The sequence below is a fragment of the Lithobates pipiens genome, unplaced genomic scaffold (genome assembly GCF_037356315.1).
Source record: "Lithobates pipiens isolate NorthernLeopardFrog02 unplaced genomic scaffold, aLitPip1_a1.2 Scaffold_19, whole genome shotgun sequence".
Lineage (NCBI taxonomy): Eukaryota > Metazoa > Chordata > Amphibia > Anura > Ranidae > Lithobates > Lithobates pipiens.
In genome coordinates, this window is record NW_027507764.1 from 30,359,537 (window position 1) to 30,376,791 (window position 17,255).

The window sequence follows — 17,255 nt, forward strand, 5'->3', positions numbered from 1 at the left end:
ACTGCCATCGCAATAGTGTGAACCGGCCCTTAAACTATTATAGAGAGATAGAAAGACCATCAGTGGCAATATAAAAGGAAACGGAAATTGCTCCTTGCTCGAAAAACTCTTAAGCCCCATACACGTGATCGGACTTTATACAAACTTTCCCGTGAACCTTTGTACGAAGGGCGTTGGCCCTGAACTATACACACGATCAGACTTTTTGAAAACCAAACATGCAAATTAGCTGTTTTAAGGCAACATCCGACCGTGTGTACGCTCCATTGGACAAACTCTTTTGGTTTTCATCGGTCAAATGTTGGCTGTGCGAACAGACAAACTTTTGGACAACAAATCCAATGGAGCAAAGTCAAATCGTGTACAGAAAACCATAAGACTTTTCAAAAACGCATGCTCAGAACAATGTAAAAATTGGACAATACAGAAATTGACCAAAGGTGCCGGTGAAGAGCAGAAAAAAAAACACGTGATTTGGTGAAAATTGGCTGAAAAAGTCAGATTGTGTGTATGCTTAACAAGTTCAGGGCCAATGTCCTTTTGTACAAAAGTCCTTGGGAAAGTGTGTATGAGGCTTGAAGCATACACATGATCAGACTTTGTGCCTGAGCCAACAATGGCTCAGGTAATGCATTGGGGGACATTTGGTGGAAGGAATTCCAACCAAACATCCTTAAAGTTCAGATCTTCTCTAAACAGTCAGTGTTTGCAGTTTGAACTTCTGCTCGGACCTAACGTTTGGCACTACCCTACCTATCATATAGAGTTTTGCCAATGCAATAATTGTCTTGTTTCTGAAGCATATCATTTCTAGGTTCATCTAACATTTTTATAATGATTTGATACATAACTTGAAAAAAATATTGTAGATCAGCAATCGCATCAAGGTTTTCTAAGGTGTCTACATTCTTTCCTTCAACTAGGACACAGGTCTTGTGCAATTCCCCAGAGTGCATATATCAAGTCCGTCTATTGATTATCAGGTGTAGGGATGAGCTTCATGTGCCCTGAATTAGAATGGTGTGTCACGTTAATAATTCACTGCGTCATTCCAGTGCATTGCTGGCTGCTGATTGGCCAAGCATGCACTATGACCCGCATGCTTGGCCAATCACAACGCCATCTGTACAGCGAGCCGTAATTGGCCAAAGCGGCTTTGGTCAATTATGGCTCAGGGGGTTTAATAAAAAAAAAAAAAATTAGATTTATAGAGAGAGATCTCTATCTCTGGAGTTGGAGTTGGAGGCGAGTCAGTTAGCTGCAGTGTGTGTCTCTAGATCTTATACTGCAGACGGCTGCAGTAATTATAGTCGGTGTACTCTGCACAGTGTGCACATAAAGCTACCCAAATTGCTGGTGTTCTCATACTAATAACACTACAGGCAGGCAGTTGATTCTGCTAGCTGCAGTATAATCAGTATTAGGGATGAGCTTTATGTTCGACTCGAACATTGGCTGTTCGGCGAATACCGAACGTTATGGGCCGTCCACACAAAATTTGCGTGGAGCTCACGGCCCACAATATACTGCGTCATCGCAGTGCATTGCTGGCTTATGATTGGCCAAGCATGCACTGTGACCTCACATGCTTGGCCAATCACAGCGCTGGCAGCGAAGAGAGCAATTATTGGCCACAGGCAAGATGTATACTTTTATCTAAATCTCCTATTACAAGTATATTCCAATCTGTACAAAACAATTGGCTGAACAGTGTTGAATAGTTTGCTATGACAGATTCCCTCTCATCAGAGTACAACATTTTACATAATGATCACTGAACGCTCACTTCAATTCATTTCATGAAGTCTGTCAGTCTGATGCTATGAGGTCTTTGCTGAGAACATAAAAATGACATTGAGCAGGAAAATACATTAAAAATATTTTTTAAGGTGCCTGAAAAGTGATGTCACTATTGAGTGTTTGGTTCTTCTGACATCACTCATGGTTATTGTGGGTCATTCTGGGACATCACAATTTTGGTGAGAATGTTATAGGTAAGTATCGCTAATATCTTGATGGCCTTTAGCATGGCCTCTATCTTGTACTGATCACAAAAAGTGAGGAAACAATTTTCCATATTTTACATGATACCCTGTTTTCCCCTAAAATAAGACCTAGCGTGATTGTCGGTGTTGGCTGCAATATAAGCCCTACCACCCAAATAAGCCCTACTCTGTTTCCTCAAAAATAAGCCCTACCCTGAAAAGAAGACCTACAAGGACTTTAACTAGGGCTTATTTGGGAGGTAGGGCTTTTATTGCAGCTATCACCGACAATCACACTAGGTCTTATTTTAGGGGAAACAGGGTAGTTCTGATTAAAATTACACTTCTTACCTGGCCGAGCTCTGTGTTCATCCTCCTGACTTTATATAATAAAACTGGAAAGTCGGCAAAGCTGGTTGACAGCAGAGTAGTTTTTGTAGGTCAACCTTCTAATATGTTTGGTCTTTTCATGGCGGCATCTGCCAGAAATATATAAGATTCATCAAAATTCTTCTGGCAGCAGATACACCTTCCCACTCGTGGGCCAAAGTTTTTAATTTCCTTCCTGAAGGTCATTTGGGGGTAAAATTACTCTTTGACAAACAGTTCCCCAGACGGCCCCCACACCCACCTGAACTGATAATTATTGGATATATCCTGGCTCCTATCTATTGTTATAAGTCTTTGATTTTGTACTTTGACCAAGTTATACATTTCCTTGATAATTGTCTTGTATATGGATCGCTGTATTTCCATATTCAGGTCCTTTTAACTGTTCTCCATACATTTCTGTTGCTCTGTTTAAAGCTCTCACTTATATAACTGAACCTTATTCCTGAGTCACATTCATTAAGAGGTGGAGCTTTATTGAGCATTTCATATTTACAGATATATTTAATGGTATTCATATTTGACACATTTCTAAAGTTTCTATTATTATAAAATGTTTTTTCTGTGGGGGTTGTGTTTTTTTTTTTTTTTTTTTTTTTTTTCCCTCTTTCCAGGACACTATGGCCTCCGTTGCTGATGATGTGGAAGGACTTCTGGACAGAATGTTCTCCTTCTGGTCCCAAGGACTAGTGAAGGTAGACTTACAGGAGTACTTCCTCACTGTGAAGGAACTGGGAGAAGGAGGCTATGGAAGAGTATTGTTGGCAAACGACAAGATAACAGGTCAGTAAATTATTCTAACCAACATTTTTTAATATCAATATCGTCTATGAGCATTTATGTTTATGCCTGTAAATTTTATCTTTTTTGACTATTAGATTACATCTCTAGTGTAAAATATGAATTAATGTTGGTAGAATTATTTAGTTTTCATTTTGGGAAGAGTTGTGCAAATATCAAAATACTTTGATGGGTACATATCTGCCCGGAGGAGTAAACTATTTGCATGCAGACTGCCTCGATTAATGATCACATGTGATGCTGATCCTCCATGATTAAAATAACAGAAATCCAATGAATGAAAGGGGTGGGCCAGGAACAGTCAGGCTGGGGAGGATATGATACTAATGACGGACGTCCCCAGCTAGGAAACAAGATGGGTTCTGTGACAGTGGGGTCACTTTGGACACGGGGTGAATAAAAGAAACCCCCCGATATGGTCTGTGATAGCCATATTCAAGGCTGTATATACATTGTATATAGATTGGATGTATACTGTATATGGGGGTTAAGTATCATTGCTGTGAGGAATTAAGTTGTTTTGCATTTCTATTGTTCATTTAAGTCTGTCCTTGTGTGTATTGTAAAGTGACAGACAGACTGGCTGCCAACCCTTTGTGAAAAGATGTGTATTGGGTGGGATCGTTTGAAGCCTAGCAGACGTCAGGATGAGGTGTTGAGTCTTGGGATGTGTGGGTGGAGCTGGGCCCTTGTTCATGTTAAAGCATGTGCCTTGAATTGTGTATAAAGTTACAATGTTTCTCAATAATAAAGTCATTCCTACTACAGAAGAGACAGAGTGCGTCTCGTCTTTTTGCCAGAGGGGTCGGCTCCTATAGGAAAGGGTCGTTTAGCTGTGGATATTGGTAGCGAGTGGATGTGTGTCTAGGAGAGGGAACATCGTAAACGGCGTTAACCCCCTTTATATTAGGGGTGCCGTTACAGGTTCTGTCTGACTTGTTGCTGCTTCTAATGCACATTGAAAAAAAAAAATTGAATAGGAAATTTCAGTCCCGTAAAGCTTTTTCAGTACGGGAGAGCCGACTGCCGGTAAAGCTGACATTTAGCTTTAAACAAAGCATAATACTTTCGCCAACATTTTAATCAGATGTGTTGCTCCAAGATTGAGATTTTGATGTGGACATTGAAAAAAATTCCAATTTTAATCCAAGTAAAGTGTGTGTGTGTGTGTGTGTGTGTGTGTGTGTGTCTTTTTATTTTTTATTTTTTAAAGGTCATGGATAAAGAGAACCAGCCAGAGGTCTTTCCTCCAGGAGTTCAGTGTTTCATACTTACTTTCTCCTCATCCCAATATCATCGGATGTTATGACGTCGCCTTCACCACCATCGACTACTTTGTCTTTGCCCAGGAACTGGCCCCGGTTGGTGATCTGTTCTCCATGATTTTACCACACGTAAGTACATTAAGGTTTCAGTATAGCCTTTTTTTTTTTATTTATTTTTGTTTTGATAAAAAAAGTGCTAAACTAATATTTAGACATTTCCATTACTTTGTCCTAATGGTGGTAAAAAGTTATGGCCATACATGTACTGTAACTGATTCTGACTTTCTCTTTTTATATTATTCCAAACTGTATTACCATCTATTTTGATATTTTATTTATTTTTTCCTAGGTGGGAATTCCAGAAGATGCAGTCAAGGGGTGTTCTGTACAGATCTCCAATGCTCTTGAATTCATATCCAAGAAAGGACTTGTTCATATGGATTTGAAGCCAGAAAACATTTTGGTGTTCCACAAAGACTGCCACTTCATCAAGATCAGAGGCACAGTGTTAACCTCCAGGTGTGGCAGTAAATCCTACATGGCCCCAGATTTGCGTGACGTGACCATCTCAGATGGACTGGTTGTAGATGGTAGCCTGGATGTGTGGTCGTTTGGTGTCATCATCTACTGCCTACTCACGGGGGAGATTCCATGGCAGGTGGCCACCCTTGATGAAGGATATAAACATTTTGTTGACTGGCAGAACAATTTTCATACGGACAACCCTCCTGAAGCATGGAGAAAGATTCCCACTGAGATACGAAGGATGCGTGTCAATCTTTTGGCCATTGACTATATAAAAAGGAGTAAAGCTACAAAAATCCTGAAATATGTGAGTGAACGATGGAAGGAAGAGACCCCAGATACAGCCATAGGACAAGAAGATGAGGATCCCATGAAAAGAAGTTCTGGGGAATTCATGGCTACCCACCTGAACAACTCACAGGATAGGGTTTCCATCTCATCCTTGTCTTACCTTTTGACCACAGACCCTTCTGGATCTCATTCTGGAATGACTCCAGAACCACAAAAGGACAACATGGAAGGGGCACTTATCGTATTTGATGATGCATTTTCCTTACATGTTGGTGCAGAGGTAGACATTGAATGAACACAAATTGGTGAGTGACGGTGCATCGGAAAGAACATCACATATGGCCAACTTTCTCAGGTATGGTGGCTTTTTCAATTCTCTATTCAATGTTTTATGGTCATGTCACTCTAGCAGTCATTACTCTTTGTACCACAATATCCATGAGTGATTTTGCTTTGATCACTAAGACAATGCGTTCCCTTTCAATGCATAGCTGCCTCCTTTTCGAGGGATTCCCCCCCCCCCCCCCCCATTTTTATTTATTTTTTTTTTTTTTTTTCTTTCTTTTCTCTTCTGATGTACAGATCTCTCCAAAATGTACCACTTGCCTCCCAAGAATGTTGTAATGTACTAAACCTTTCATCCAACCTCTAAAGTCTTGCAAGACTAGCATGGCTTGTGTTGAATGCCTACGTACCTTGTGCTATGTGTCCTTCCCTTTCATCTCAGGAAGGAGGGAGTTATGCCAATGATGGAACCTCTGTTAGCAACTCTAATTGCAAGGATAAGCCTTGCAGTTAGGAGAATTAAAAGGAAACCTGAATCAAATAGGCTAATACAAAAGGCCTTCTAGCCAACAATGATGACAGCAGGACTCTTGTTGCATATGATATTGCCAGTTTGCTGTTTTAACTTTTTTTAATGGTTTCTACTTTATCATGGCATTGCCGAGACCAATTATAACACATTTAGAGCAGTAACAGGAACCTGGGTTTTTCAGTTTTTCTCAATCTAGAGCAGTCAGACCTGAGAAGGGTGGTTGCTTATTGGTTGGTGTAGGTCTCTATGCATTTTGTCTTATTAGCTAGATTTGTCTATTTTGGGGATATTTTGTAATTCCCACAACCTGTGATATTGCCTCTTGATGGAACCTTTTTTTTTTTTTTTTTTATTAAACCACAACCTGTGACCTTTATAATTTTATTACCATTTCATACATAATTTTCTACTGCAGGATACCCGTTTATTCTACAGGAAAAATAGACCCTCAGAACTGACCACATGCAGTTTATTATAAATTTCATTTTCATGATTTAATTTCGGGGATTATCTCTATTTTTGCTTTAACAATATTTCTTTATATTTTTTTTTTAGATGAGAAGTCTGGACTATCTCCAGTGGATGAACAAGACTCCCTGCCTGGTGTACATGGGGAATGTAACTTGTACATATGAGTAGTTACTCCTCCTGTGCACTGGGTGGAGCTCTTGAATTTTCTGCGTATGTAAAAATATCCAGTGAGCTCCTGAATTACTTTTTGAGCTGACAAATACTGCCCCTGCTGCATCAAAATCTCAAGCAGTGTTGTCAGCCAGGTTTAGAAGGACCGGTTTAGTATTGAAAGGGGTATATACATGTATGTCACCCCTTTGCCAAATGGCATATATGAATTGGGTTCATCGTTGAGGGAAATTGCAACTTCCAGGTAACTCTTGCTTTGAGCAAATCCACCAGAGTTGTATAGAATAGCCAGATACAGAGAATCTTCAGGTTTTCTTTAACCACTTAAGGACTGCCGATGTACGTTGGCAGAATGGCACGGCTGGGCACAAGCACGTACCTGTAGGTTGCTTTTTAAGTGCCCAGTCATGAGTCAGGAGCACGCCGCCAGCGGAAAGCTCCCTGACTGTGGCCGCAGCAGACCCGATCGCCACTGGTGTCGTGCGATCTCGTTACAGACCTGAAGAACGAGGAGAGGTCTGTGTAAACAAACCTCTCCCCGTGCTTCCTAGTGTGGCTGTCACCAATCGTCTCTTCCCTTTTTATATGGAAGGATGATCAGTGACGTCACATGCCAGGCCACGCCCCCTACAATAAAAAAACATAACGTCACACATCACTACACTGCCCCTAGTGGTTAACTCCTTCACTACCAGTGTCATTTACACAGGAATCGGTGCATTTAAATAGCACTGATTGCTGTATAAATGACAATGGTCCCAAAAAGGTATCAAAAATGTTTGTGTCCGCCATAATGTTGCAGTCACAATAAAAATCACTGATCACCGCCATTACTAGTAAAAAAAAAAAGTTAACTATCCCCTAGTTTGTAAAGGCTATAACTTTTGCGCAAACCAATCAATCGCTAATTGCGATTTTTACCAAAAATATGTAGGATACGTATCGGCCTAAACTGAGGAAGAAAAGTTTGGGGTTTTTTTTATATTTTTTTGGGGGATATTTATTATAGTAAAAAAAAAATCATTTTTTTTTTCAAAATTGTCGCTCTATTTTTGTTTATAGCGCAAAAAATAAAAACCGCAGAGGTGATCAAATGCCACCAAAAGAAAGCTCTATTTGCGAGACAAAAAGGACGCCATTTTTGTTTGGGATCCACATCGTACGGCCGCGCAATTGTCAGTTAAATCGACGCAGTGCCGAATCGCAAAAAGGGGCTTGGTCCTTTGTCTGCAAATTGGTCCGGGGCTTAAGTGGTTAAATTGACCATTTTCCATTTCCATGTGAATTCATCTCGGAGTTTATCACCCACATTGCAGGAACATAATAATCCCGGATATATTATTATTTTTATTTTTTTTTTTTTTGCGCCCAAACAAAATTGACGTCCTTTTTTCCCCACAAATAGAGCTTTCTTTTGGTGATATTTGATCGTCTCTGCAGTTTATTTTTTGTGCTGTATAAACAAACAAAAAAAATTTGAAGAAAAATATATAAACTTTTTGCTATAATAATCCCCCAAAAATATATAAACGCGTTTCTTTTTCAGTTTAGGCTGATATGTATTCTACATATTTTTGGTTAAAAAAAAATTGCAATAAACGTATATTTATTGGTTTGCGCAAAAGTTATAGCGTCTACAAAATAGGGGATAGATTTTTGGCATCTTTATTAGTAATGGCAGCGATCTGAAAATTGCATATTGTGACATTGCAGACGACACATCGGACACTTGACACGTTTTTCGGACCAGTGACCTTTTTATACAGTGATCAGTGCTGTAAAATGCACTGATTACACTGGCAGGGAAGGGGTTAACACTAGGGGGGTGAATCAAGTCTGTCCTAGGGAGTGATTCTAAAGCCGCGTACACACGGGCGGGCTGTCTGGCCAACTTAGTCCGTCGAAACACATTTCAGCGGACAGTCCGCTCGTGTGTGGGCTTCAGCGGACTTTTTCAGCGTGCAGTCTGGCGGACTAAGTATTTCGGAATTTCCGTAATATTGTCCGTCCAACTTTGGTTTCAGCGGACAATCCGCTCGTCAGTAGGCTAGTTCGACGGACTAAGTATGGCGCATGCTCAGAAAGGATTTACACGGCGGAAGGTTGCATTGCTGTGTATTGGACTTCCTATTTCTAGTCCTGTCGTACGTGCTGTACACGTCATCGCGCAAGCTTTCGACGGACTGTTTGTGCATCCGTGTGTGGTCAAGTCTGTTCATTCGAAAGTAGGACGGACTGTCCATCGGATTGTCTGACGGACTAAGTTGGCCAGACAGTCCGCCCGTGTGTACGCGGCTTTACTGTAGGGGGGGAGGGCTCACTACAACATGACAGAGATCACCGCTCCCAATGGCAGGGAGCAGTAGATCCCTGTCATGTTGCTAGGCAGAACAGGTAAATGCCTTTTTTGTTTTATATAGGCATCTCCCCGTTCTGCGGCTCTGTGTCACTATCCAGGCCCTTGGTGGACTTGGAGCCCCTGGGCACGCTCACTGAGTATTCGGCAGGTGCGCATGCCCACAATGTCGCATCTTAAAGGGGATGTACAGGTACGCCCATTTGCGCAGCCGTGTCATTGTGCCGACGTACATCGTTGTGCGCAAGTCTGCTAGCGGTTAAATGTCCTAAAAATTTTATATAAACCAAGTTTGCATAGTTAGGTTGAAAAGACACGGATCCATCTAGTTCAACCAATAAGAGACAAGAAATAGTTAAATAAATAAGACATACAATCCCATTTTCATAATTCTATACCCAGTTGATTCACAGGAAGGTGAAAAAAACCACAGCAAAGCATGATCCAATGTGCTACAGGGGCAGGGGAAAAAAAAAATCATTCCTGATCCCTCGAGAGGCAATTGTATTTTCCCCGGATCAACTTTACCTATAAATGTCAGTACCCAGTTATATTATGTACATTTTACGAAAGAATCCATGCCTTTTTAAAGCAGGCTGGCCAGAACCACCTCTGGAGGGAGTCTATTCCACATTTTTCACAGCTCTTATGCCTCATACACACGGTCGGACATTCCGACAACAAAATCCATTGGATTTTTTTTTTCCGACGGATGTTGGCTCAAACTTGTCTTGCATACACAGGGTCGCACAAAGTTGTCGGAATTTCCGATCGCCAAGAACGCGGTGACGTATGACGGGACTGTAAAAGGGAAGTTCAGCACCACGTCCGGCACCCTTTGGGCTCCTTCTGCCGATCTTGTGTTTTATCACGTGTTGGTAGAAGTTTGGTTTTCGAGACTATTTGCCCTTTTCAGACTTGTGCTTCAGATCGTTACTGCTCCTCAATTTTTGTGCTTGTGGGTTCATATCTGCTTATCAGTGCGTGTAGTCAGTTTGCATTTGTTTGTCATTGCGTGCTATTTATGGTACCGTATTTGATTTTCAGTGCTTATTGTCCGCTCATTGCTGATTTTCAGTTCATTCTTTCAGGCCCTGCTGTTTATCGGTGCTTTCTGTTAGTCTGTTCTGATCAGCCGACCATTTTGAAGCTATGTTGCGTGAACATACTCCTTTGTAGAGTTTGTGGTGTGCAGGGGCTTGGTGTTGAGATTTTAGCTTTGACAGAAGCCCGGTCCATGAACAGGGCGAGGAGTTTGTGGACAAAGAATTGGTTGCGCCAGTGTGACCAGTTCTTGCACATGCCTTTGCTTTGCGAGAACCGGGAGAATAATCCTGATTTCAGGAATTATCTCCGGATGACGGACCCCGTTTTTCACCGTCTGCTGGCTTTGCTGTCCCCTTATATCAGCAGGCAGGATACCTGCATGTGGCAAGCCATCACTCCGGAGCAGAGGCTCATCGCCACGTTGCAGTACTTGGCGGCAGGGAGAGTCTTCAGGACCTCAAGTTCTCTGTAGGCATCTCCCCCCCCAGGCTCTGGGATCATTATTCCAGAGACCTGTTCTGCCATCACTCAGGTCCTGCAGAAGGACTATATGAAGGTAAGTTTTATCCTTTAACATCACATTCTATATTTAATGTATTGTATTTCTTTCATCATTTCCTAACTACCATGATTGTAATATGATGTGCCCCTTTGTCCTCATGCATGCTGGAAGCTTTTAAAGAGGGATTCCACCTATAAAAAAAAATATTAAAAGCCAGCAGCTATAAATATTACAGCTGCTGACTTTTAATAGACACTCACCTGTCCCAGGGTCCAGCGATGTCAGCAGCCAAGATCGATCGCTCGGGTCTCGGCTGCTGCTGCCGCCGCCATTCTAGGTGAGGGAATCGGGAAGTGAAGTGTTGCGGCTTCACTTTCCCGGTTCCCTACTGCGCATGCGCGAGTCAAACAGCGCACTAGGAATGGTCCGCGCTGTCTCTGGGACCCGTGTGTGTCCCAGCAGACAGTACGGTGGGACAGGAAACTGCATAGACTCCCGTGGGAGTCTATGCCCGGAAGTGGGTGCAAATACCTGTCTTAGACAGGTATCTGCACCCCCCCCTCCCCCCTGAAAGGTGCCAAATGTGACACCGGAGAGGGGGAGGGTTTTGATGAGCGGAAGTTCTACTTTAGGGTGGAACCCCGCATTAAGTTCCTTTTTTTTGTCCTTCATGCATATTTGCCTTCACTTCTGGGCCCATATACACCTCCTAGCCTAGTCACTTAGCAATGTACAGTATTTTGTCAGCTTCATAGTAGTGCTTTCCCTTAAACACCCCCTAAAATGTGTACAAATGTTAGGTGTATCCTTAAATTCATGCAAAGTGCCAGAGGCCTGCTCCTTTTTTTTTTTTTTTTTTTGGGCCAAACTCATTTCGAACCCCCCTCCCCCTAACCGCTAAGTCAGCTGATAGCAGACCTCTACCTGCTGACTTTGTCAAACCTATACACACTATACCTACCTCTTTTGTGGTCCGATTTATGGATGAATTCACCAAAGCATGTAGTGCAAGGGCCTGCCTCAATACGTTCAAATGCTACTGTTTAAAGTTTTTTTTTTTTTTTTTTTTTTTTTTCTCCCATTATTATCTTGATAGGCAGTAGCAGAATGTAAATATGTACTTCCATTTGTTTCAGTGTGTATTTTTGTATTATGATACTACTTACACTATTGGCAGCCCACCGGACAGGTAAGTAAGGAGGGGCTGGCCAAAGTATCACACATTATTTAGGCATTCAGCTCTCAATGAATTGGAGAGGGTTACCTGTCCAAAACATCCCCCCTCCCCCTAATTTTTTGCAATGGGCCATCAGATGGGGTGAGGAATCTGATAAGTGGACCTTATACTTTTGTCTTTAAATACTCATTTCAAAAAATGTTATACTCATGTTGGACAAAAAAATGTTTGTCTAATCTGCTTGCAATGTTGATGTGCAAAAATGGGATTTTTATATACAGCTTACCTGTAAAATCCTTTTCTTGAGAGTACATCACGGGACACAGGAGCTTCATTACATAGTGGGTTATATAGGCACCTCTGGTGATTGGACACTGGTTGACCCTAATTAAGGAGAATTCCTCCCCTATATAACCCCTCCCATCCGGGAGGCACCTCAGTTTTGTAGCAAAGCAATAAGAACCACGTAAAACCCAAGAGGGGCGGGAGCCCTGTGTCCCGTGATGTACTCTCAAGAAAAGGATTTTACAGGTAAGCTGTATATAAAAATCCAATTTTCTTGATCATACATCACGGGACACAGGAGCTTCATTACATAGTGGGATGTCCCAAAGCAATGCTCAGGTTGAGGGGAGGGAGACACAGATCATAAGCATAGACCGCCAGGGACCTGAGGACCTAAACTGCAGCCTGCAGTACACTGCGCCCGAAGGCGATATCCTCTTGCCCTCTGACATCCACCTGATAGAATCTGGTGAATGTGTGGACTGATGACCAAGTCACAGCCTTACAGATCTGAGCCAGGGAGGCCTGGTGATGCACTGCCCAAGAAGCACTGACAGCCCTAGTAGAGTGCGCTTTCACCTGAAAAGGAGGAATCTTCCCCTTTAAGCTATAGGCCTGAGAAATAACCTGTCTGATCCATCTTGAGAGAGTGGACTTTGACGCTGCCTGACCCCTTCTAGGGCCTTCTGGCAGAATAAATAAGCAGTCAGTTTTTCTTATCTGAGCAGTTGCTTGAAGATAAAGACTGATTGCTCTAACCACATCTAAAGTGTGTAAGGACTCTTCCTCTATGGACTGAGGATTTGGAAAAAAGGATGGTAGGATTATATCTTGATTCAGATGAAAACCTGAAACCACCTTAGGTAGAAAGGACCTGTTGGGACACATAACCACCCGGTCCTTATGGATAATTAAATAGGGCTCTTTACAAGAAAGAGCTGCCAATTCTGATACCCTTCTAGCCGTGGATATGGCTACTAGGAAGACTAGCTTCTTTGTCAAGAGGACTAACGAAGCAAGATGCAAAGGTTCAAATGGTTGGGCTACTAAGGCCGAGAGAACCAAATTCAGATCCCATGGGCATACCGGAGGTCTGACTGGCGGTCTCATCCGCATAGCCCCCTGGATAAAGGCCCGTACTAGGGAATGTGATGCAAGCGGTCTTTGTAAAAAGACCGACAGGGCCGAAATCTGCACCTTGATGGTGCTTATGGCCAAATTCAATTCAAGGCCTGATTGGAGAAAGGCCAAGATTCTGTTAATGACATACCTTCTGGGGTGCCATCTCCTGGGTTCACACCAGGAAACATATGCCCTCCAGATCTTGTAATAGATACGCCTGGAGGCCGGCTTTCTGGCATTGACCAGAGTGGAAAGGACTGGCCCCGAAAGACCACGGTCTTTTAAAATGTGGGTCTCAGCAGCCAGACCGTCAAATTCAGACTGCGTAAAGCAGGATGGTAAATTGGGCCCTGCGAGAGCAGATCTGGCCGGAGGGGGAGGGTCCATGGCCTGCCCACTGCTAGCTTCATGATTTCTGCGAACCATGGTCGCCGGGGCCACTAGAAGGACCGACTTCGCCTCCCTCTTGACCCTTCCCAGGAACCGTGACAGTAGCGGGTTCGGGGGGAAGGCATAGATCAGATTGTACTGATTCCAGGGAACCGTCAGAGCATCTGACCCCTGAGCAAGTGCATCTCTTGTCCTTGACACAAAGTTGTCCAGTTTCCTGTTGAATCTGGACGCAAAAAGATCCACGTCTGGAGTGCCCCATTTGTAACATATGTCTCGAAACACATCGGGGTGCAGAGCCCATTCTCCTGGGCACAACTGCTGGCGGCTGAGATAATCCGCCTGCCAATTCTCCACTCCTGGGATGAAGACTGCAGAGAGGCACGGAACATGCTCTTCTGCCCAGACAAGTATGCGATTCACCTCGTTTTGGGCCACCAGACTTCTGGTACCGCCCTGGTGATTGATATAAGCCACCGCGGTGGCATTGTCGGACTGAATCCGAACCGGGAAACCTTGCAGTCTGTGTGACAACTCTCTGAGTGCCATGTAAACTGCCCGAATCTCTAGGATATTTATGGGCAACAGACTTTCGGTCGCAGACCATTTTCCCTGCGAGCATGTTCCCTCTAATACGGCTCCCCAGCCTGTCAGGCTGGCATCCGTTGTGACAATCTTCCATGAGAGGGGAAGGAAGGTTTTGCCTTTTAGCAAATTTCTGGTTTGTAACCACCAAACAAGACTCTTGCGTGCCCGGGGGGATAAACGCATAGGAAGATCCAGGGATTGGGGCTTCCTGTTCCAAATCGCAAGGATGCATCTTTGCAGGGGCCTTGAGTGGAACTGGGCAAATGGGACGGCCTCGAATGAGGCGACCATCTTTCCCAATAGTCTCATACATAGGCGAATAGAGGGAGATCTTCTGCCCAGAACTAGGCGCACCAGATCTCCAATGGCCAAGGCCTTTGGCCCTGGAAGGAGCACCCTGCCCTGAGCGGTGTCGATAATGAGACCCAGGTAATCCAACCTGGTGGTCGGTTGCAGAGACGACTTTTCTAGGTTTATAATCCAACCTAGGCGGCCCAGATGTTCTAGCGTTTTGGTGACGCTGCGACTTAGGCTCGTTATAGTTCTCTCTACGAGAAGCAAGTCGTCTAGGTAGGCCATGACGGCTATGCCCTGAACTCTTAAAGTTGCTAAGAGAGGGTCTAGAATCTTCGTGAAGACTCGGGGGGCCGTGGCTAGGCCGAATGGCAGGGCCACAAATTGAAAGTGGCGTTGCTCTATCGCGAACCTTAGGAACTTCTGGTGCGCGGGAAATATTGGCACATGGAGATATGCATCTCTGATATCTATTGATGCCATGAATTCTCCTCCCTGCAGGGAGGAAACCACAGTGCGTATAGACTGCATCCGGAAGGTCTGGATGTGTAGAAACCGGTTCAAGTCTCTCAGATCCAAGATAGGTCTGACACTTCCGTTTGGTTTTGGGACGGTGAAGAGATTCGAATAAAAACCTGAACCCTGATCTTTCGGGCTCACCTCTACTATCACTCCTTGGGATAGTAACAGATCTAAGGCCAGGAGTAGCGATTTCCGCTCTATCGGATCCTTGGGGATCCTTGACCTTAGAAAACGAGAGGGTGGAATCTTCTGAAATTCTAGCCTGTAGCCCAGAGATACCGAAGAGATCACCCACTTGTCCTGAATCTCCTCCCGCCAGGCGCCTGCAAACCGCAGGAGCCTTCCCCCCACTCAGCCGAGTGGGGGCGCCCCTTCACAAGGAGGTCTTGGAGGTTTGCTTGGCAGGCTTCCGCCCCCAAGTCTTTTTCTGTCCCTGGGCTCGGCCCTGAGGCTTTCTAGCAGCGGAGGGCTGGGAAGGCCGTCGCCACTGTTTAGAGCTTGACGCTTCGGGAGAAAGAGTACGCCTGAATGAGGGACGCTTACTCTTCTTGACTGGAAGGAGTGTAGATTTACCTCCTGAGATATTTTGGATGAATTTATCTAGTTCTTCTCCAAACAAACGTTCCCCTTTAAACGGGAACCCAGCCAAATGCTTTTTGCATGACATCTCAGCGGCCCAATTTTTTAGCCATAGAGCCCTACGCATGTGTACCAACATAAGGGACAAACGGGATGCTTGTTGGACAGAATCCAAAATCGCATCAATTATGAAACATAAGATGTGAGGCATCTCTGCATATTTCACTACTTCCTCGCTAGGGAGGAGTTCAAACATTTGTTTGACCTGTTCCTTAAGGAACTGACACAACCCCACGGCTGCGACTGTAGGTTGCACCACAGCGCCGGCCATGGAAAAGGAGGCTTTTAACAAGGTTTCCAGCCTTTTGTCAGCTGGATCCTTAAATACCTGCGCATTATCCAAAGGACAAGTTAGGTTTTTATTCACACAAGAGATAGCCGCATCAACAGATGGGGCCCCCCATTTCTTGGTGAAACTTTCCTCCACGGGATAATTCATAGAAAACCTCTTGGGAGGAGTAAACAGTTTATCGGGATGTCCCCAGTCCTCATACATCAAGTCAGCCATTAAAGGATGAATTGGGAAGGAACAAGCAGTCTGTGGGGCTTTCCTGACTCCCAGGGAAGAGACAGAGGATGTAGCGACTTCAGCAGGCGGCATTCTGAACGTGGTACGCACCAATTCAGTGTAATACTGCACCTGCTTTCTGAGTGCCTGGGAGGAGGGGACTAGCTCCTCATCCTCTGACTGATCCGACTGCTCATGATTCCTTTCTAAAGATAGGGATCTCTCCTCATTTTCAGAGCAACTGTCTGAGAGAGGGATTTCAGCAGAGGGAGGGGATCTACCCCTTTTTCTGCTATCTTTTAGGGAAGCAGAAATAAAATTCATTATCCTCCCTTCAAAACTCTCCAATGAAGCCCTAAGGGAGTCCTCAGTGACATAGACCGGGGCTGCGACATTAGGAGAGGCTGCAAAGCCTGAAAGGGGCACTGACTCATCTTGAGATGCAGGCTCCGCTCTTGCAGAGGGGGATGGTAATCTGCATGCACCTTTGGAACCCCTGGACCTAGGCGGTGACTTGCCAGTGCTTTTGTTACCTGCCCCTGAAACCCTCTTACGAGGAGACATAGTACTGAGCTACAAAGCAGAGTTACTAATGTAAAATGCAATCACTTGTTTGTGCTTAAAGTCTCACAATAAATCAATATTAGCTTAACTGCACAATATGATGCCGAGTAGGTGTCTTAGGGTTTGCCTGGATCCAATCCCACGGATGCTTACAGCCCACAGCTCCTGTGCCTCACCTTACAGTCCCCTGACGCTCTGGGCTTTTAAATCGGCCGTTTTGGCGCCTGCATTACAGCATAGAGCACCTGATTGTGCACAGCTGGCAACCACACCCCCCCCCCCCCCTTTCCCCATTAGGCCGGGAGCGCGCCCGCGCACGAGGACCGTGAGATCCGGGGGGGGGGCGAGGAGAACCCAAAAGGAGTGACCTGGGACCCCCTGATCTGCGTGGGACCCCTCTTTTACCTTTATTGTGGCAGGGACTGCAAGGAGACGTGAGAGCTGGAGAACCAGGCATTTCACTGAGCGTGTTAGTATTGAAAGGCATGCAAGTATGCATCAGGCTGCTCTTACTCCATCTAGTGGTGGAAACCAGGTAAGACATA

At 44.3% G+C, this 17,255-nt stretch overlaps 1 protein-coding gene across 1 annotated transcript in view; it reads left to right on the plus strand.

Annotated features, from left to right (window-relative positions):
• Window positions 1-2,995: 2,995 nt before the first annotated feature.
• The window catches only part of LOC143997985 (ribosomal protein S6 kinase alpha-5-like), a 29,501-nt gene continuing 15,241 nt past the window's right edge, over window positions 2,996-17,255 (plus strand). Inside the window, exons 1-6 of the mRNA XM_077493785.1 lie at window positions 2,996-3,158; window positions 3,254-3,284; window positions 4,390-4,570; window positions 4,791-5,537; window positions 5,985-6,051; window positions 6,630-6,699. Of these exons, the coding sequence (XP_077349911.1) occupies window positions 2,996-3,158; window positions 3,254-3,284; window positions 4,390-4,570; window positions 4,791-5,537; window positions 5,985-6,051; window positions 6,630-6,699 (1,259 nt within the window). The remainder of the gene's footprint in view (window positions 3,159-3,253; window positions 3,285-4,389; window positions 4,571-4,790; window positions 5,538-5,984; window positions 6,052-6,629; window positions 6,700-17,255) is intronic.